Source organism: Pocillopora damicornis, chromosome 7, assembly GCF_964200805.1.
Source record: "Pocillopora damicornis chromosome 7, jaPocDami1.2, whole genome shotgun sequence".
NCBI lineage: Eukaryota > Metazoa > Cnidaria > Anthozoa > Scleractinia > Pocilloporidae > Pocillopora > Pocillopora damicornis.
The window spans coordinates 25,210,843-25,231,750 of record NC_142676.1 but is presented as its reverse complement, the minus strand read 5'-3'; the positions used below and the strand labels follow the sequence as shown (position 1 = coordinate 25,231,750).

Here is a 20,908-nt window from a genome sequence, read left to right as displayed (position 1 = left end):
TCTAGGTTCAAAGTTATTTGCGTCCCACACACAAAGGGTATTAAAACTTCCCAAGCATTGGTTTTGCTGAACAAGGAAACCGGGGTTTCTGAGCATGAAGTACACAGCTCTGAACTGCAAACGTCACCAGACATCTCTAACTGAACGTTTGTCTCGTCCTCAGAGTGAGGCCGAGATCCTTATGCGCATGACAAATACCGTATGAACGCCAATCAAATGTCCAAAACTATAATCGCGGGATATTTGATCTTTCACTGTCGTTCGTTCACTCGGTCGAGTTTCGTTTCGTTGCGGGCACGTGTTTGGATTCTTCCTCGATAGGATGATGGCTGCAAACGATCCAGTTCAAGAGAGACAGCTTGTTCTTATGGAAAGAATGAGTAGAAGGATTGATTCGATTCTCGAAGGGCAAAAGAAACTAGAAGATACGAATGCAGTCCTTTGGCAAGAAAATGCAAAGCTGAAGAACCAACTTGCGAGTCTGGAAGGGCAGGCAAAGAAGAAAGGCAACAAACGTTCTAAAAGCTCTCGCAGAGAATCAAATGTTGTGATTCCAAATGACTTAAGGGTAAATATTCTTTAATTACTTTAAGGATATAAATTTTTTCAACTTTAGTACCGTTAAGTTGTGTTTGAGAGTTTCAGTTGCGGTGTATCAGAAGCATAAAACGTGTCTTCAAAGACACCGCCATTCCGCCATCACGCGTGTTCTATGTTAACTTAAAGCACAATATGTGTAGATGTTGGTTCTAGTGCTTATCACAAAGTTGGAACATCCTTGTGCTGAATTCTTGTGCCTATTTTGCAAGCATTTAGCAAAAATACTGTTTACCCAGTTTAAAATTCCACTGTGTACTGTTTACCCAAAAACCCTGCTGACCCTGATTAAAGAAATAAACAAGTTTGTGGTTTGAATTGACTTTTGACATATGATGTTCTTCCATATTATCTTCCAGAAACGGTTTCGGTTCATCTACAAAAAGATGGTAGAAAAAAAAGTGACACAAGGTTTCATCATTGATGAGGAGTATGTTATTTTTTTACCATACATAAGATGATGTATTTAAATAGCAAGGCACTAAGAGAGATGGCATGCAAGATATTAGAATTAAAACTTTACCACCAAGAACTAAATATCTCTCTGACCAGCTTCTTCTAAGGGACTGTTAGTTATCTGTTTTGAGGCCAGTGTTTAGAGTCTGGGGCCAGTGTAAAATATTCAAATTGGGAGTAGGAGGTGGTAAACTTTTAGAATCTGTTATTTCAACTATTATGTTGCTGATAGATTAATACATGCAAATTTTTGTTTTGAGAAATCTTTTCCCTCCAGGAACCAGAAATCCTAATGTCAGTTTGAAGGTGTAAAAAGCATGTAGCTTCTGCACTGTACCAGCAGTGATTAGAAAATTGTCCCTCTTGTATAACTGCTTTACTTGAATTATTATTTCCTTTTTTGGCTGAATAATAATAATAATAATAATATTATAACTGCCTCTGGCTATTGTTTAAAACAAAAATAACATTCTCATTTTTATTACAGTCCACAGTCAGAGAGAAACTAGAGTATTTTTACAAAAGTGAAAGAAGTACTGAAAAAAGAGCATGGAGGAGAAAGCTGCCTATGGACTGACTTACAAATGGAAGGTATTACATTACAGGAATCAAGTTTTAATGTTGTGTGCAAGTTAGAACAAGAAACATTTACCTTGTGCAAAATCAAACAAATTTTCTGAAATATGTTGGACAGAAAACTTAAAAACTAAGAGGGAAAACACAATATTACCATCATTAATTCTTTTAATTAATATATATCCATAAGCTGATGTTACATATACACATAGACTTGTCATTGTATTGTAATTTTAGGATATCATGCAGCGATAATAATTATTGTTTTTAACTCAACAGCTCAGTTTTATCGGTTCTTCAAAACAACTAAAGAAAGAGAGCAGAGGATAAGAAAAGGGAAAAATGAAGAGCATAAAGAAAAGTGCCAAAGGAGCAGGCGTTTGCTAAATGTAAGGACTAGCTAAGTTGTCTTGCTTTTGCCATGCTAAACCTATATTCAAGAATAAATTTTCAAGATAGTGTGGCTGAAGCATGGCTTCTGAATCAAACGTTTCAATTCAGTTTGACAACAAGTGTTGTTTAATACTGTGGCAAATTTGTGCATGGCATTGTACCACAATACAATGTGGGATAATATACAGCAACAAAAAATGAAACAATGCCATGCACAAATTTGTCATACACTGTAAGTAGGACTGGTATGTTTACAACTGGTGTACAAATACACATTAATTAGGAAAGTCAACCTTGCTGGTAGTTAACCAAATAACATGGGTTTGCTTTAATTTAGTACTGTTTTGTAGCATGAATTTTTTTCTGGGAGTTCTATTTATTGCTGATTGTTATTTTCATATTTTATATCTTTTGTGGGATATCATTTTGAGTTAGAAAAGTATTTCTATTTGACAATAAATTATATGTTTCATAGATATAATTTGGTCTGGTTATTAACTAAATAATGACTAAATTGTTGCTTTTTGTTCCATTAGAAACTGGAAAGGTGTCAGTCATCCTATGAGATGCTACAAGCTTCTATGACACCAAAAGAAAAACAGTATTATAGTGAAATCCTTTACATTGATTATATGAGTAGCAAAGAATCAGATTATGAGGAGCAAGAAGATTTCATAACTGGTGAAAAAGAAAAGAAACTGGCAAGATATGTAACCAAGAAGCTATCATGGGAAAGAACAAGCTTGACAAATGCAAAAGCCAGGCTAGACAGAACCTACAAAAATAATTTGACCCCCCATGCCAGGGCAATGGCTAAGCCAAGGAGTGTTGGTGGCATGTCAGAGAGGCCTGCACCTGCTGGCCCACTTTGGGCTGTCAGGCAGATAAACAAAGAGTCGTGATTGAAAAAATACTTAACACTTTTTTTACTTTTTATTCATTTATTTATCATGTATTTAATGGCAAACTGAAGTAATTGTTTTGTTAGAACAAATTATTGTCATCTAGATCACAGGGATAGTTTCTTCCAAGTATTGTTAAATTTATTGACTTATGATGGGGAAAATTTGTTCCTGTCAAGCATAAATAAGCTAGGTATGTGTGACATTTTAACCCTTTAACTCCCAAGATCTGATTGGTAACTATCCTCTCTAGCTGCTACATATTTCCCTGTAACTTAGTTATGAGAATCTGGTGTGATATCAAGACAAAGACCTATACCTGATAAGTTTGAGAATTCTCATTATCTCTTTGCTGGATAAGTTCAAGATATTTTAGGGAGAAGTTACTTGTTAATCACTCCTGGGAGTTAAAGGGTTAATTACAAATAGGCAGTAGCTTTAAGAATGTGTACCAGTGAATTTAAAATAAAAGAAACTTGAAACATATATTGTTTAGTGTGATATGTGACCTGGTGGGTGGCAGTTTAGTAATGAAACAACAAAACAATAATATTTCACTGATTTCACAAATTTGATTCAAAACTAAAATAAGCAACAAATTTTGAGCAGATTAATTTGCATTAAATGGTACTTTGACAACATTAAATGTTTGAGCTCTGTTTACTTCAATTAAACAGTACTTAAACATACAGGAATGTTTTGGACACATTTAATGTGCACTTAAACCTGCATTAAGTTTTAGCCTTAAGATAGTATAAGCCAGGTTTAAGTCCAACTTAAATCTAGGTATAAGTGACTTAAACATCAACTTAAACTTATTAAACCTGAGTTTAAGACAGGATTAATCCATGTTTAAGGACACCTAAATATATCTTTTCTCCATGTGCATAAGTTTGCATGTTTTTACATCGGAAACAAACGTGGCGCAAAAAAAGAGATCTGCTCATAAATTTGCCTCGTATGTAAACAGGCATCAAATAAACACATTTACATCCACATTTGCCCCATGGGCAAATGAAACGAAAATTCATAGCTGCACAATACTTTTGTGCAAGAGTGGAAATCTTTGACAAATGTGGCATTTACCATCTTTGCTACGGGTAACAAATGTGGTGTAAAATCGATCTTTGTTCTTTGGCAAACTGAGGCAAATATGTACAAATGTGGTATTTACTTCAGTTTTGCTATAGATTTGCTACCAACGTAAATCCATTTTTTCGTCCAGTGCAAGGACCAATAAGCACCCCTCCTTTTACTCGAAATTTTTAATAAGCGCCCGTTCGTTAAACCTTAAACCCTAAATCCTAAGCGCCCGGGCACTTATTCGAGGAAATACGGCATCCACTTATAACCCGCCAAAAAAATTATGCATGATTTTATTGGCTCGTCAACATCACGTGGTGCACACTCAAAGGACAGTTATCAAGCACTAGGCACTGTCTATGTTGACATTTGTCCTTCAATTATTTCCGCCGAAAGGAAACAAAACCAATGGAAAAAAGGGAAGCATAAGAGTGTCACATTTGCCCTCGAAGCTTTGCATCTCGGACAAATATCTATTTTTTGGGCAGTCTCTCGGCCGCAGACATCATCAGCCGACATACCTGCTTCCGGGACGGGTTTATTTACTAAATATCAACAAAAAAAGATGACTTTTCGTGTTTCACGTATTGAGCAGACATATAGGATATGTTGTTTTTATTGAAATATTATGTGACAGTCATCAAAATGAAAAAAACAAAGACTTATAACTCAGTTACATTAAATTTCCATAACAGCGGTACATAATATGCTTTAATGAAAATAAACGATCGAGAATCACGAATTGCAACATGAGCTCGTGTCCACACTATATGAGAAGAAGAAGAAGCGGGTGTTCAAGCTCATGTACAAATTAGAAAGAACGATGGGCAACCTCCTCCCTCCCCCCCCCCCCCCTTCTCTAATTTGGTAAACACAGCACAAATTTTCATGCTCTTTCAGCTAATTGATGTGCTGCGTACAAAACTGGCTGGATTAGCACAACGCAGAATTAAATCTTCATTGTATTCCGACTAGAATATAATCCTGTATTGCTGGTTAGTTAAGATGGTAGTAACTTTTAAAATTATCCTAGAATGTACCTACTTGTTAAATTGAGCCGCTCAAATACAATTTGCGTGGTGTATTTTGGTCAACAATAGAATAAGACTCGATTAGGGAGATCAACTGACATATTTTCATTCCAGGAGTGTACAATTAAAATTAAAGTAATATGATAATTAGAAAATTATAATTTCCATCTCAAGTCGGACCACTGTACAAAGAACCAAATCGAGTTCTTAAGAAGCCAGCTTGAACAGCATTTTCTAGCAAACGATTGACTGCGTGGGCTTGGGCTGCTTGTGTTCATTGTGCTTGGGATTTCGGCTTCACAGCTAGAAGTCTACTCACCCTGCTATCGGCAGTAAAGTCGAACGGTGGGTTTCCGAACTTTTCGAACAGTTGTTGAATTCTTTCTTGGGTGACAAGCTGTAGATCGAAAACTCCATGTGAAGTACCTACTAGCCACTGTAGAAGGTTTTCCACACTGGGATAAACGACCGTTTTATCATAGGCGTAATAGCTGCTCACGACATCAAATCCTGCTGCGCGGCACATGCAATCTATATTATCTCTGGTATCGAAGCAAAACATTTTGTTGAATTTTTCCGCTGTCTCCGGGTTCAGCACTTCAAATGAAGTAGTTATAAAGGGGAGTAAGGCGTCTATGTAATGTATGGCAATTTTCCCGCCGGCTTTCAAACTGTCAAACATATTCCTGAACGCCTTGCCCTTGTCCGGTATCCAATGAAACACAAAGTTGGAGAAAATCAGGTCATACTTTTTAGATCCCATGCCTTGAAACTCATTAGAGTTCCCTTCCACAAAGAAGAGGTTCTTTACATGACGATGAGTTTCCTTGGCCAAATTCAGTCGATTGGTGTCAGGATCAACAGCAATAACATGTCCATGTGGCTCCACAAGCTCAGCAAGGAACGCAGACAGCTCACCAGTACCACAGCCCAGATCCAAGATGACACCTCCGGGTTGTGGAAGTACGTCCTTACAGATGAACGTTTTACCACCTTCCAGTTGCACTGTAACTGAGCTTTGCTGATAAGACGAGGCAGCCATGATAACGGACCTGAGATAGTACTAAAAGCCGGGCTTCCTGCTGCCGCATTTATAGAAAAAAAAAATTCATGATCATGTGACGTCATTCGCCCACGCAAGAGCAACTTCAATTACGAAGGTCAAAGTCAACCAGTTGTTTTAAGCTGTCTTCCATGCAGGCTGGTGCATAAATGCGTATTGTGTATCACAGAAATATAAAACACTTCGAATACAGACGCTTCATTTAGGATAGGAAATCAGTTGACAGAGTTTGGAAACGCATTTCAAACATATTTCACAAACCCGTAAACAGAAAAATGTCTGCCTTGAAATATAAATTTAGGTTGCACAATATAACTTAGTACCTTTTATATTTAAGGGCACAAAACGTGAGTGTTAACAAAAATAGAACTTCTTAGGGACGAAGATTATGCTGAGAAGCATTAGTTTCCTCAGATAAAGGTTCGGTCATTGTTTTATCATCTGGGAAGGGGGAGGGGTGTGGAGGATTTTTGTTGTGTCATGATAAAATACTATTATTATGATCTCCCTTTACTGAGAGTTAATTGACAATCAATTCGCTCTTTATGCTCTGTTGGCGTCGACTTACCCTCCCTCCCTCCGTTACCTTTCTCCCTTAAAACCATATGATCTCCCTCACAATTCTTTCCCCTCGCCCTTCCCAGACGATAATTAATGAATGGTCCCTTATCTGATGAATGCTTCTCAGCATAACCTCATTAGAAGTCATGGATGACATATGACATCATCATGAAGTGGCTCTTCCTCACCAGTCACGTTTTTACCTCTAAGCCGTACTTGTTTACAATTACACACAACTCGGTACAATTTATCACGTTGTATCACTCTTATTAACATTCATGCTTCTCGACCAAAATAAGGACAAACAGAGTCGCGCACGACTGCGCACGAATCGATCTACAGGGATTGTGAAAAATTGACGTAAATCTTAGTCTGAGTACAGACCCTCATTGTTAATCTTTCAAGCGTGCTAACAACGCAGGCGAGCGAGAGGACTGCAAAGGATCTACGTTTAGCACTGACTAATGGGTACTATTGGTGCCAGACTCCCGGCAAACCTCTCCCCGACTCGTCTCAAATCTATCATGCGGCGCTAATAAAATGAAGACCTTGTGATATGCTACGTAATTCTCGTTACTCATCCCAAATAAAAAAAAGGAGTGAAATAAAATTGTATTGCGAAGCCTCCGTTTGAAGTTAGTTCGACCTGTGCTTCTCATTCTACCAAAGGTAAGACACAGACTACAGGTGGTATAGATTTTCTTTTCATGGCTGACTGGTGGAAAAACAGGCTCGGGTCTCGTGCAAAGCTAAATCTCCCTATTAATATTAACAGCTGGATAGTCAAAGGATCTTGCCATAAAAAGAAAATTGGAGTTTAAGTTTTGAAATCGATTCACGTATCTTTTGGATTCCTGACAAGAGCCAAGGGAAAAAATATATGGATTCACCTTCCGGGTCCTTCTTTCGATTTTGGAGTTTTGTTAAAGTTTTCTCAGCATTTTCAGGTCTTTTAGGTTTCAACCACATTTCCAGTATCTTAATTTTCAAATTGTGTGGACTTTCGATAATTTCTATGATTGCGGTATACATTCTTTGTTTTTCCTCGTTGGTTTTATTTTGGTGCGGATTTAAACGTGCACAAAGAGATCGTGGGATAAGACAACAACGACATCTTCTCAAAGAGCTTTACTCCATAGAGGTTGAAAAGATTCCAATGATCATTGATCGCTTTTTAGAGCTATACGGAGGAAGTCCTCGTGGTGAGGAGGAAATCTACACAAAGGACAGTGCGAGTTGTTGGGTGGAAAAGCGCTGTGCAGTGTGTTTAGAAGCTGAAGCGTGCATCCAAACTTTGCCTTGCGAACACGTGGTTGTGTGCAGTTGGTGCGCTTGGCAGTCGTTGAAGCTTGCGTTTCTTCAGAAGTCATCGCACCGCTGTGTGGTGTGCAGGACAGAGATTGAGGACTTTAGCAGAAGTTTGATTAGCGCAAGTGACTTGCTGAATCTAAGCTGGAAAGATGTGAGGAAGATTGTTGAAGACGTAAAACGTTGTTGAGCGTTAGCCGTCTTTTTTAAATAGTCGAGGAAAGTAGGGAAGTTGAAGATGTATAATAAGCTTTCTTGGATGAAATAAATTAACGAAATTTTGGTAAATTTCCAGGCAAAACATTTACCTAGAGGAACCTGTGGAATAGAACTGGAAGACATACTGCGATAATTGTTATCAATAACATCTTTCTCATCATCATCATTATTATTATCACTAATATTATCGTTACAATTTTTATCAATTTTATCATCATTAAAGAAATGAAGTCATGTACACTCGCTAACATGCTTGTATTTTGATTCCTAGTCCAAGAGGAAATTCAACATAATTTGTTAGTTTGTCATGGTGTGTTACGGGGAGATTAGTCCACAAGGATCTTACAGAACATTTTGTAACAAATTATCTAATGGAAACAGACATGATTTGAAAGCTTATCAAAGTAAAGTTGTTGGATGCAAGGCGTTTGAATTGTAAAATGATTTGATGAAAGTGTTATCACCGAAATTTGGGTGCATTTTGTATGCTGCAAGTGAACGTACACCTCAGGGATCAGGGTTGAGTGGGTTACCTATGACTAGCCGCGTCCAAGTCTCCAGCGAACGTGTAGCCGTACCCTCCCCCCGCCAAAGTGAAACGGAGTCGAGGTTCTCTTGCTTCCACTTTACCTTGCGGGGGAGGGTACGGCTACAAGTTGGCTAGCGAGTCTCGTGATAACAATTTATTTCCGGTTTATCGTCTCCGTTCATCAACACAAGTCACATTTTCTGGCGGTCCTTGTCACGGAGAAATAGAAGAGTTGCAATGTCCTCTTGCTGGCTACTTCTTCTTTTAATGGTTATAAATGTTTCCATAAGTGCATCATATCAACGTAAGACGCCAACAGCGAGCATCGAAGACCGTCTAGCCGTTCTAAAAAGCAAGCAACCTCCAATGGAGGTTGTTTTCGCTTTCCACGCAAACCAAGGGAAATTGAGATACCAGCAGTATGCCAAGGAGCAGTGGTCAAATTGGTGAGTTTGTTAATTAAGTAAAGATACATTCTCAGTGTATATGTACCTTAAACTCCAAACGATATCCTGCCAAAGCGTGCGAAATCAATCATGGGCACAGCGACTATGTAAATATTTAAACAAAAGCTAAAGTTTCCGGGGGGGGGGGGGGAGGGAAGAAGGGGAAGAGGAGAGGAAGGATAATGTGCATAATTTTTTTTAATTTTGTCCAGTCTTTCATTTTACCCTTTGTCCAATTCAGGCACGATATGGGCTCTCCTGAAGGGAAATCAATAATTTCAAACCCAGTTGCCATCCATGATTCCAACAATCAGACATTTGTATTTTGTCTTTGTGATGATGGACAAGTTTACTTCCTCAAACAAGAGGCTGATGGCACAGCTCTTGAGTTTGGAAAGTGGCTTTCAATCAGTGCTAAAATTCCATTTGAAGCAGGTATATAACATTATAACATTGATATAACTTCATTGTCAAAACCCAAAATGGTTGTAAAGGGGGAGCCTCTCAAATCTTTAGGCAATTCTCATGAAAGGGAAGATTGAGGCACGAAGTTTGAAGAATCTCAGGGGTGTAAACAAGATTTTTTCAGTTAAGAAAGGGGGGGGGGGGTCTTACTTTAGGCTTACTGGCATATGAACTGTTTTTTTCTAATTACTTACCTAACTTGACAAGGAGGTGGGTTGTATAAACCCCACAACCCCAACTGCCCTATAGACATGTAGAAACCCAACATGTACCAAAGATCCCTCTCTCCCTCATAGTTAAATCTTCAAGTCTGGTGAAAAATCTTGTAGTTTTAACTCTAATTTTAAGAATTGCAGATTTTAAACTATAAAAAAAATATTGCTTTCAAGGAGTGACTCTGAAAGGAAAAGACACTTTGTCTGTAGTGAACTATCAGAATAAGCTGACTGTCTTCTCAAGATCAGTGACAAAATCCTCCCATCTGTACTGGTCACAACAAGTCAATGGTAATTGGTCAGACTGGGCTCTTATTGGTGGATCATCTGTTTCATTAAAATCTGATGTGGCAATAGCTTACAATGGTTTCTCAAAGGTATGGAAAGTCAGTCTGGGTTTATTCAACAGAGTGCATAGTAATGCAAGTTAAATGCAATAATGCTTGGATAAGTCTTTTATTTATTAGTTTTGGTAGGAACCATTTACTGTTTGTAGAAAATTATGATACATCTTTATTTCTTCAGTATCTGGAAGCATTTGCCATCATGGAAAACAACAAAATGTATAGAACTTGGCAAACAGGTACAAAAAGTCAATTTCTGTGATAATATAGTAGGATACAATACTCAAACAAGCTCTGAATCATACCTTAAAATTCAAAACATTTTGAAACCTTTAGGTCCAACAAAATGGGTTTCCTGGGATGAAACAGGATATGGTGCCCCAGAGACCCAGCATGCCCCAGTGGTGCACCAAATGAGCCACAGTACATTCAATGGTGTCCTCAATGTGTTTTTATATGGTGATGATGGCTACATTCACCATATATGGCAAACAACCTGTGATAAGGTTCCAAACCCTTGGGGTTGGTGCACGTGGAGTTTGTGGTACAAGATTGGTGACAAGATTCCAATGACTGGCCCCTCTTATAATCCTTTGAGTATTGGGGCTAATATACATCTTGGAATTGAGGTAAGCATGGAGTTTTTACTACCCTGTGGTTTGGAAAAATACTGTAACCCCAGAATACTGTAACCCTTTACACCCTAAAATCAGTATGCATAACTCCATATTCTCTATACAACTCTCTCAAAATTTCCAAAGGTGCTAAACAAGGAGAATTTTCTTAACAATCAAGAGTTTCTTCAGTTGTTGATCACTTCCTTTATTTTCATGACCTCAGTGTGTCATTTTGGGGTGATATTGTAAGAAATTAGAAGCTGGTCACTCTGGAGTCAAAGGGTTAAATATCTTGAGATGACTAAAGAGTGCACAGTTTTCATAATTTCCTTAAGGGAGTGATGGAATGGCAATTACTATGTCAAAGAAATAAAATAAAGTATACTATTATAACTTTATTTTAAAACAATATTGAAACATAAACACATTTTGAAACACCATGTTATTTAGAGAAATTGCTAAATGACATTTTACTTTGATCAAGTTTGTAAAACTATAAAGACTGTCTTATTTTGAAGATATTCACTGTGGGAAACAAAGGTGGCCTGTGGCACATGTGGGAGCTTGAACGTGGTAAGGAGTGGAACCCATGGCAATATATTAGGCGTCCTGTATCAGCCTTGACTAGTCATTCCACCATCATAAATGATGACAAAGGATGGTGGGCAGCATATGCAGTAAGTTCAGTTATATCGTTCTCTCAGACCTTAAGGGTAATATGATTTTCATAAAATTTTTACTTAGTGAGATTAAATGAGCTGGTCATCACTGAGGATTTGCTATCAAGTGTTCAAAATAACAGAGAGGTTAAGTTTCTAAAGAAACTGTGGTGTTGCATCAATGGGAGAGTATAACAGGGTAATTTAGTATTATGAACTGAGTTTTCAAGTGTTAGCCCTTTGTCAGAGTGATTGGGAAGGGCTGACAATTGAAATGTCAGCTTTTAAACTCTTAACAATGGCCAATTTATGTTATCAACTCTGTTGATAATACTTAATTTTCGCTTTTCCAGTTAAGTGCTAATGATGATGTTGAGATAATTGAGCAGAATCGGTCTCTAGTCCTGTCAACAACACAAGCAGCATTTGGAAGTCCAGTTAAAGTCTCATGGTCTGTACCAGTTGATGAGGCCACACACAAGGATTGGATAGGTCAGTTAGGCTATTTTATCTCCTAAAATATATCTGGGTACCCAGCTGTAATAAAAAAAAAGTCTTTTGCTAAAATCTACCCTGACAATTGCCTTTGCACTGATTTCTTCAGGTGTATACCCATCTGGTGCTGACAATGAAATGTATGTGGACTTCTTATATGTTGGAGGAGGACAGAATCCAAATGCAGACCCACTACCTAAAGGATCTCTGACTTTCAAATCTTATCTTCCCAATGGCAAATATGACTACCGCTACCTGTATGTGTTCTTTATTAAAATTAATCATCTAACACTGCATGGGTACTGTTGAGTAAGTGGGTGTTACTGCCTATTTCTCAAGTATCAGCACAAACTTTCTAAAAAATCAGCACTCCAAATTGCAACTCTAGCTAATAACAATAATGAAAAAGCCCCATTTGTGGATATGATATCACAATTGAAGCACCCCTTATACAGCCATTGCTAAGTATGTTTACCTCATGGGAATAAATAAACAAGATCGAACATTCTACAGGGTGTATTGACTGACTTTGATCATTTTCTCCCAGGGTAAATAAGAGATTCTTTGATGCAGTGAGCTCCAGCCTGACTGTATTCAATGGCACAGAAGACAAAGAGTGGGTTCAAGTTTACAGAGGGATTGCTGCAGGATTAGGCAAAGAAGGCTTTAATTTTGAAAAATGTGTTGAAGATGGAAACCAAACTGTAGCAGCGTTCAAGGAATCATTTGATGCCTTACAAAACAAAAACATTTTCAAAGGACTGCAGTTGTTTGGCACAGCACTTTTGGACATAGTGAAGGCATTTAAAGATTGCAGTGAGACTGATATTGCCAAAGCAATTGAAAAACTGGCCATAGATTTCATAAAATGTGTAAAAGGTAACCATAGCTTAGGAATTAACTTGGAAGTGTATAAACTTGTACAGATTGCAGATTCACCAATATAGGTAAATGTGACAAATAATGATTATCAAATGTAAGATTTTCTCTCTGAAAGTGATATACTGTCAATATATCTATTAACAGTGACCAGTGTCTCCACTAGTTAGCATTCAATAATCAACTCATATGAAGAAGTAAGTTAACCCACTTGAAGTAAAAATGGGACCTTAGCCTTTAATTGTGACATTCCAGGCATCAGCTTTGGGGGAAGGGGGTTATTGGGGTATGCCCCCCCCCCCCGAAAATTTTGAACAAATCAAGTAGCTAAGAGGTGATTCTTTAATTCTGAGTGAGAATTTCCATTGGTGAAAAATGTTTTAAGCGATACCAAGGGAACAAGTAAATTATATTTAAAAGGAGAATTAATTTCATAGTTACTTAACCAAAACAGCAGTTTTCTATCAAAAAATCAACAGTTTATATAAAAAACCTTAAATGCAAGAAAAATATAATAGTTCTAGTGTGAAAGCATGAATAAGATTGAATTCAGTTGCTTGAGTCTCAAGCTCAATGCACAAGACTTGACAGCACTGTGGAACATAAAATCAGTGTTAAGATGTTGCAGTCCTAAACTTAAAAATAATGATGTCTTTTGTGTTTAGGTGACTGCATCAACTTTGTGATTGATGATGCAGTAAGGCTTGTGATCCTTTTTGAGAATGTGTATGAGATATATGGTGACATACAAGGAGCAACAAATTCCTTCCACATAAAGGCTTATGAACAAGGTAAAAGAAATACTCAATTACATTGATTTTTGTCTTTCAGAATAATTTAGTACATTAATATTGAAATACTGGATTAACAGAATCAATCAATATTTGCTGAATGTGGGAGACCTTGTGTAAGCTAAAATGTCTACCCCCTCTCATTCAAAGTTTGTTAAGGGCTACATCATGAAAAATGCAAGCTGTACATGCTGAGCAACATTTTGTGTTTGAAATCAATAATTTGATTTTTCTAGTAAAAGTGTTTGCCAGAGTTTAAGAGGGTACTCTGAAAAAAATGTATTATTAAAGACATACTTTCAGTCTCTAAATCACTCTTTTTTCACATTGCAATTTTTTCTCTCTCTTCCAGGTGGATACTGCATTGGTCGTGTTGTTAATGTGTGCATTGCAATGCCATCAACAAATTTTTAGATTTGGCATTTTTGCTTTTTCATTTAGCAAAAAAAGGGTCCACAGGCTATGGATTTTAAATTTCTTAACAAGTTGGCAGAGGGGGTATATTGTGTTTGATCTTCTATAAAGCTGGAATTCATTTCAATAACATGATAACTGTTGTAGGAAATGATAAGAGTTTTGCTCAGAGTGGAGAATAATGACACAAAATTACTCTACAATGTGATTGCCTTAAGTATAATTATTGATGGACAATTGTTGTGTTTTTTGTAACACCTACTGCAAGCATATTAAAAGGGTTGGGAACTGCTGATTTGGTCAACTTAGTACTAAAGACATTTGCAACCTTGAGTACAAAACCAGTTCCAAAGTTAGAAAATTAAAAGTTAAATTAAGTTATGCCTTTTAGTATTGAATAATTGTATTTGATTTGTTCACTTGCATAACAAACACTACAAATGAAATAAAAGTGTATTCTACATTGCTCAGCAATCTCTAAGTTGTTTCCTCGTACATCTTCTTTTAAACTATTCTCTCAAGTTCTTTGGCATACTCCAGCATGTTTTTAATCATTTTGTAAGCAGGAATTTCTTGTTTCATCTCTTTGTCTGGGTCTGGTTCAAAATAGTAGTATTTATCTTCCTTTAGAGTCCACTCTCGCTAAAGGAAAGAGTACACAAGCATTTAACATTCTGAATATACTACATGAGTTTAAACAATATACGTGTGCTGGTCAAATTTAAAATATATTGTTTTGGTGTGTGCTTCTTAATAAATGCAGTACCTAATTAGTATCTTTTTAAACAAAATTAATGCAGAGGTAACAACCCTACATATATTGCTAAGTATAATAGTTACCTTCTGAGCAAATGCTGCCATATCTTTTTCACTCTCAAAGTAAAGTATCCTGGTAGCCTCTGGGAAGGATATATGCTCATATGCTTTCTCTGCACATGCTGCTATTTCATCTCTTAAACAAGTAAATTCAAATACCATAAGTTTAAAGACAACTGTAGATACATCAGTTGCATGAATGTCTTCTCCCCATATGAGATGTACAGGGACATTGGACAGAGAAACAAACATATGCTTTCCACAGACTGATTGACTGAATGACCAACAGACAAACCAAATAGACAGAAAGGGAAAGTATAAACAGAAAATTATAGCCAGATAGTTGGACAGATAATCAATGACAGATAGTCTGAGAGACAAGCAGTGAGATAGACAGACAGACAGACACTAACAGATAGTACAAATGATAAACAGTGGGTAAAAGACCCTATCTGTCCAAGCTTTGATAGCCACCCATTTACTGTGTCATTAAAGCTCACTTACCTTAGAGTATCCAGGAGAATATTCATGAAGAAATGATAGTTGTCTGCTGGTACATTTCCCCTTGCCAGGAAGACCTACAAAAATAAATACAAATCATAACCTACACAAGTAACAATAGCTAAAAATAAGTAACACTATACCATAACATAAGTTAGTGGTGACAGAAATACCTTGTTATAGTTTCCTTCCATAAGATACTATTGAAACAAAATGCAAAACACATTTCAATAACATTTAACTACTACACTGTGCATCAAAAGGTCGAAACCCATTTCACACAACAGAAGAGTCATATATTTAAGTTCAATAAAAATCAATTTTTCAAATGATAGAATATGTATCAACAAAATTTATATTTGAATTTTAAGTGGCAGTTTAGGTAGTTGTTAAGTACAACTGAGGGATATGTTTTAGTATATATAATCACATGACCGTTACCTGTTCTAGGGAGACAGAATGTCTAATGTACACATTGCTCTGAAGTTCTTTAGCAGGTAAAAGTTCCAGTTCCTGTAGGACAAAAATATCAAAATATAAGCATCTTAACCCCTTAACTCCCTTACATGATAAGCAAATTACTTTTCCCCATAATATTCATACATTATCCAGCAAACAGATAATGAGAATACTCAAAATTATCATGTAAAACTTGTTATCTTAATCTAACAAAAAATTATCATGACTAATTTACAAGGAGATGTTTAGCAGCCAGAAAGGAGAAATAACAATCAGATCTTGGGAATTAAAAAGGTTCATCCAGTTGGCTATTGATCTCATCATAGATAATGTTTTTATTAGAACAACGGCAACTTTTGTCAGACCAATTGGCATATTCAGACTTGGTTCTAGCATCAATAACCTCTTGAAAGTATTTAACTTCTGAAGTGGAAAAGACAAAGCATATAATGTCATTTCATCCTTTTTTATTACTACTCACTGTATGAAACTCTGCAAGACGATTCTGTGCAAGAAGAGACAACAGATTGAGCCCAAGAAGCTGATACATATAAACTGATTCCTCCAAAGTGCCCCTGTGAAATTTAAACAAGTCCAATGCTTAAGTTACTACACTTAATGGCAACTATGGAATTCACACAACAAAGATTAAACTATTATCAAGTAGATTATTCCCAAAAATTTTAAAGATATTTAAACATTACTACTTTCTGTTCAGACACGTAACCTACTGTGCTGGCCCTAGTTTTTTAAAAGGTTGGATAATACTAGTACTATTCTCTGGATAAATATCTATCCAGTGGATAGCACAGCATATTTTGTTATCACTTATCAGCTGGATAGCCATTTATCCATTGGATAGCATTATTCACCATAGATACATGTATAACTGGCCCCTGCAGCTTATTCTCATGAGGTAAATGATAGGGAGTGAAGTTTCTCTTCTTTTGAATAAAGAGAGCTATTCCATTTTTGGTGACCCTACTACAAATCAACAAGTTTTCCTGGCAATTTTTCCATACCCATCAACATTAATGCTCCTGAATGGGTTGAGGCATACACTGTGAGATTTAAGCATCTTGTTCAAGAACAAAACCCAACATCATTGCAAGAGGGGGTAGAACCAGGCCTTTTAAATACAGAGTTCAGTGAACCCACTTCAAGGCCACCATGTCTCTTTTCTAAATGTATGAAGCATTAAACTTGGATACTTACTTGTCCATAACCTAACACAGAAACTACATTTTTTATTCAATACCCTTACTTGTAATCAAGGTAATATGGTTTCAACTGTGCCATGTATCTTTCAAATGATGGTATGTCCTTTTTTAAAATGCTCCATTGAACACCAATTTCTAATGCATCTCCTATGGACAAAATTTTTGTACAGAAAAACATGAACATTCCTATGTGGGTGTAAATTACACAAAACCTTGTTGAAAAAGGTAGAGTCATACAATCAGAACTGTTGAAGGAATCAGTCTTGAAACTTACTTGCTAAAAGAAGTTCCTGGTAAGTTGGCTTGCCTGAAGAAGTTGGTAAGAATGAAAACTGGATCAAAGCCATCTAGAAGTCAAAAAATTAATTTTCATCATTGATTTTATCAAGTTATGGTAACTGTGGTGCAAGCAATATTTGTCAAATGAATCAATATTCCTTCACATTACCCTCAGCTAAGAATGTTAAGGCAGGTCTTGGAAAAAAACTAAACTTAACCCATGTGGATGGGTCCCAGAATATTCTGGGTTTCCGAACATCATCGTTTTATTGACAGAGAAGTTCAGAATATGTCAGACTTCTGTAGTTTTATGGTCATGGGCCTACCCAAGGGACATAAATTAAGCATCCGACAGAGTTTCAAAGATCCGAGTAATTAATTCGCATGAAATATGTTTTGTTGAGCAGTAACACTGATAAACAAAGATGGCAGCCAATATTGCATTTGTTGATGAAAGAACTATCAATGAAGTTGTTGGTGGAGAGGATAGCGATTTTGATGAAAACACCAATAATTCTGAAAGCAGCGAAGAAGAAGATGACAGAAGAGAAGAAGACAGTGATGGCAAGGAGGAGAGCAAAGAAGAAACCAAAGAAGACAACTGGGTCCTTGGCGATCGTATCTCGCAAAGGCTTGACTTCACAGCTGATCGACTGAGGGTTGAATGTGGAGCTTCCTGACAATCCATCATTCTCTGACTACTTTCATCTCCTATTCCCTGAAAACCCATTCGATGAGATTGCATCCAAACAAATAACTATGCAACAGAAACAATCACATCTTTACAGCGAAGAGATCATTTACCTCAGTACTCAAGGTTTAGAAATTGGCCTGAGGATGGTGTGACATCTGAAAGCTTTTCTTGCCATCATAATTGCAATGGGCCTAATGATTCAAGAGAATATCCAGGATTACTGGTCCACCGACGAGGTTTTGTCTACTCCCTTTTTCCCTCAAATTATGTCAAGAGACAAATTTATGAACATTTTAACCTTTTTCCACTTGTGCGATAATGATAATTATGTTCCTCTAGGACAGGAAGGGTATAATCCAGTACACAAGCCTGGCACTATATACAGTGTTGTCACTGGGAATTTTTCAGATGTCTGGAAGCCAAGCAAAAATATTCGCATAGATGAGGGAGTGATTCCATTCAGAGGAAAAGTGCACTTTAAAGTGTACAATCCAGACAAGCCAGATAAGTATGGTGTTAAGTCATACCAGTTGTGTGACTCAAGTAATGGGTATTGTTGTAGGTTTGAAATTTACACTGGTGTAAACCAAGAACCACCCAGTGTTAAAGGTAAAACATATAACTTAGTCATGAGGCTCATGCAACCTTATTTGAATGTGGTTAGGTGTTTGTATATTGACAACTACTACACATCACCTACTTTATTTGCTGAGCTCTATAGGCAGAACACTGGAGCCTGGGAATAGCCTGCTACAGGAAAGGTATTCTCCAGGAATTTAAAAGGGTACAAGTGAAAAAAAAAGGTGACAAGTTTGTCAAGAACAATGGAACTTTGCTAGCAGTTAAATTTAAGGACCGCAAAGTATTCCAGATGCTGTTATCAGTTCATTCCATTGCAGATGTAGAAGTTGGCCAAAATCACCCTGGAACTGGGCGCCCAATCACTAAACCCCAGATTGTACATGACTACAACAAGTTCATGGGGGCAGTTGACAAGTGTGATCAGATGGTGGCCTATTCTTGCTTCAGGTGACACACCATGAAATGGTGGAAGAAAGTGTTCTTCCATCTGTTTTCCTTCAGCATCCTGAATGCTTACATCCTGAACAAGCAAAGAACCCGGTCACCAGTGCTGCAAAGGACCTTTCAAAGAGAGCTTGTGAAGGAGCTTGTTAGGAATTCTGGCATCTCCCATTCTCTCACTCCAAGAGGCCACCCAAGGAGGTCAGCCGAAGGCTTAACCCACCTTCAAGTTGGAGGTCACTTCCCAGAGGAAATACTGGGGACTGGGAAGAAGTCCAACATCACCCGGGCATGTGTGGCTTGCTTTCCTGCCCAAAAGAAGATTTTAAAAAGGACAGGAGATAAAAGGAAGAGGCCAGAAAAGGGTCTAGCTTTCAGTGCAGTATCTGTAAAGTAGCACTCTGTATGCAAGACTGCTTCCAGTTGTACCACACTGTTGAGGACTATATTGCTGCCTACATTCAAAGACATGATGCCAATAATGACAATGTGGAGGCTGAAACCAATTGATTAACTGATCACAACCATTATTCATCTTTTTTTTTTGGGGGGGGGGGGGGGTTTTGTTAGGTTTTGAAACACAGAAAAAGATAAATTTAGACCATAGACCCATACAACTGAGCTGACTGTTTGAACTAATTCAAAACCAAACATTGTATATAAATTCCTAATTTGATTATGTGTCAACTTGACAAATATGCAATCTTGCTACTGTTTTGAGAAAAATGCCTGTCTTACGTCTTCCTTTCAAGACTTTTACTTCAACAGAATAACTTTGATGTGGAACAGTTTACCTAAAAATATCAAGGAATCAGACACTATAAGCTCTTTCACATCATTTTATTTTACTAGACTTTTGAATGCTTTTGATGGTGACAATTTTCGTTCTTTTAAATTAACTTCTCCTTAGTGTCACCATGTAAATACTTCTTCTGTCTGTGCTTGTTAAGTTAAGTTAAGTTAAGTTGTTTATTTGTATACTTTAGAATGTTCTGTGTGATTTAGATTATTTGAATTGTAGTTTAGTCGGATCAGGGAAGGGATCTTTTTTCGGGATATTTCTTTTCAGGATATTTTTTATGGGGCTGGGTGTGGGTGTATTAACCAAGTAGGGGACTCATGTCCTATTGTTATGCACCTGTACTTGTACTTGTACGAATCCATTAAATAAATAAATAAATAAATAAAAAAAAATGCTGTCACAGTCATAGGAATTGTTTTATCAAGTTGGTGGACTAAGGCTTAACTCTGGTTGCCATTTTAGGCTTGTACAGATGATTTTTGGAAGAAATTAATATGATGTGTTATTTGTTAATGTATAACTTTAGTCAAAAACATGATTTCATAGCTAAATTTTAAAAGCAACTTAGCTTCAAAGTTTATTATAATAGTATAATCAGAAAGGAAATTTCTTAAGCTTTAATTTGATATATAGGTTGTTGGGATTTGATGAAAAGTAAAGCTTTCAATGCTGTTGAAAGGATCAACTGTCGTGTATGAGTGCGTTTCTAAAAATAAAGTCAGTTTAAGGGATTGTAACCTGAACTCAAAGTCAGCATGCTAAGGGTTAATTAAGAATATTAAAAGGACATTTCATCAAGAAATATGGAGCATGGTTTCGAGATAATGTGAATTTCCAACCATGTCTCATGTTTTTCCGCTGGAAAGTACGGTGAAACCCACAAGATGTAACTCACCTTCATTCCAGACAGAAGCTTTCCAACTTTCTCAAGATCAACGGGTTTTCTATTCCACTCCTTTATGAGAGTTTGATAAAGAGACACAACTTCTTTCAAACCAGTCTGGGAAGCCATCTTGGATTTTTTTCTTTTTGCCGAGTCACATGGAAAGCAGTTATTAAGCTCAGCGGTTA

At 37.0% G+C, this 20,908-nt stretch overlaps 5 protein-coding genes across 6 annotated transcripts; 3 read left to right on the top strand and 2 right to left on the bottom strand.

Moving 5' to 3' along the window:
* The first annotated feature begins 271 nt into the window (after positions 1 to 271).
* Positions 272 to 3,019, top strand: LOC149043298 (uncharacterized). Of its 2 annotated transcripts, XM_089211883.1 has the most exons (5): positions 272 to 568; positions 957 to 1,027; positions 1,541 to 1,644; positions 1,909 to 2,018; positions 2,559 to 3,019. In XM_089211883.1, the coding sequence occupies exons 3-5, from the start codon at positions 1,638 to 1,640 to the stop codon at positions 2,922 to 2,924; spliced, it is 483 nt and encodes a 160-aa protein (XP_089068009.1). In that variant the 5' UTR covers positions 272 to 568; positions 957 to 1,027; positions 1,541 to 1,637; the 3' UTR covers positions 2,925 to 3,019. The 2 variants fall into 2 exon arrangements, with proteins under 2 accessions (XP_089068009.1, XP_089068008.1); XM_089211882.1 differs by lacking the exon at positions 272 to 568 and having other exon boundaries at positions 884 to 1,027.
* A 1,591-nt stretch (positions 3,020 to 4,610) lies between these two features.
* On the bottom strand, positions 4,611 to 6,405 carry LOC113667272 (uncharacterized). The gene has a single exon (XM_027183086.2). It carries the CDS (start codon positions 6,078 to 6,080, stop codon positions 5,313 to 5,315), a length of 768 nt encoding a protein of 255 aa, XP_027038887.2. The 5' UTR covers positions 6,081 to 6,405; the 3' UTR covers positions 4,611 to 5,312.
* Positions 6,406 to 7,418: 1,013 nt separating this feature from the next.
* On the top strand, positions 7,419 to 8,612 carry LOC113667244 (uncharacterized). Its single transcript, XM_027183054.2, has one exon. The coding sequence runs from the start codon at positions 7,543 to 7,545 to the stop codon at positions 8,158 to 8,160; it is 618 nt and encodes a 205-aa protein (XP_027038855.2). The 5' UTR covers positions 7,419 to 7,542; the 3' UTR covers positions 8,161 to 8,612.
* A 219-nt stretch (positions 8,613 to 8,831) lies between these two features.
* On the top strand, positions 8,832 to 14,517 carry LOC113667173 (uncharacterized). Its single transcript, XM_027182963.2, has 11 exons — positions 8,832 to 9,164; positions 9,406 to 9,599; positions 10,019 to 10,221; positions 10,370 to 10,427; positions 10,525 to 10,817; positions 11,324 to 11,482; positions 11,818 to 11,956; positions 12,069 to 12,216; positions 12,507 to 12,838; positions 13,504 to 13,629; positions 13,982 to 14,517. The coding sequence occupies exons 1-11, from the start codon at positions 8,956 to 8,958 to the stop codon at positions 14,041 to 14,043; spliced, it is 1,923 nt and encodes a 640-aa protein (XP_027038764.2). The 5' UTR covers positions 8,832 to 8,955; the 3' UTR covers positions 14,044 to 14,517.
* On the bottom strand, positions 13,163 to 20,881 carry LOC113667175 (26S proteasome non-ATPase regulatory subunit 8). Its single transcript, XM_027182964.2, has 9 exons — positions 20,733 to 20,881; positions 17,314 to 17,386; positions 17,084 to 17,186; positions 16,301 to 16,394; positions 15,802 to 15,873; positions 15,534 to 15,560; positions 15,364 to 15,437; positions 14,884 to 14,995; positions 13,163 to 14,685 (listed from the first exon to the last, which is right to left on the bottom strand). Exons 1-9 carry the CDS (start codon positions 20,847 to 20,849, stop codon positions 14,548 to 14,550), a joined length of 810 nt encoding a protein of 269 aa, XP_027038765.1. The 5' UTR covers positions 20,850 to 20,881; the 3' UTR covers positions 13,163 to 14,547.
* Positions 20,882 to 20,908: the final 27 nt, after the last annotated feature.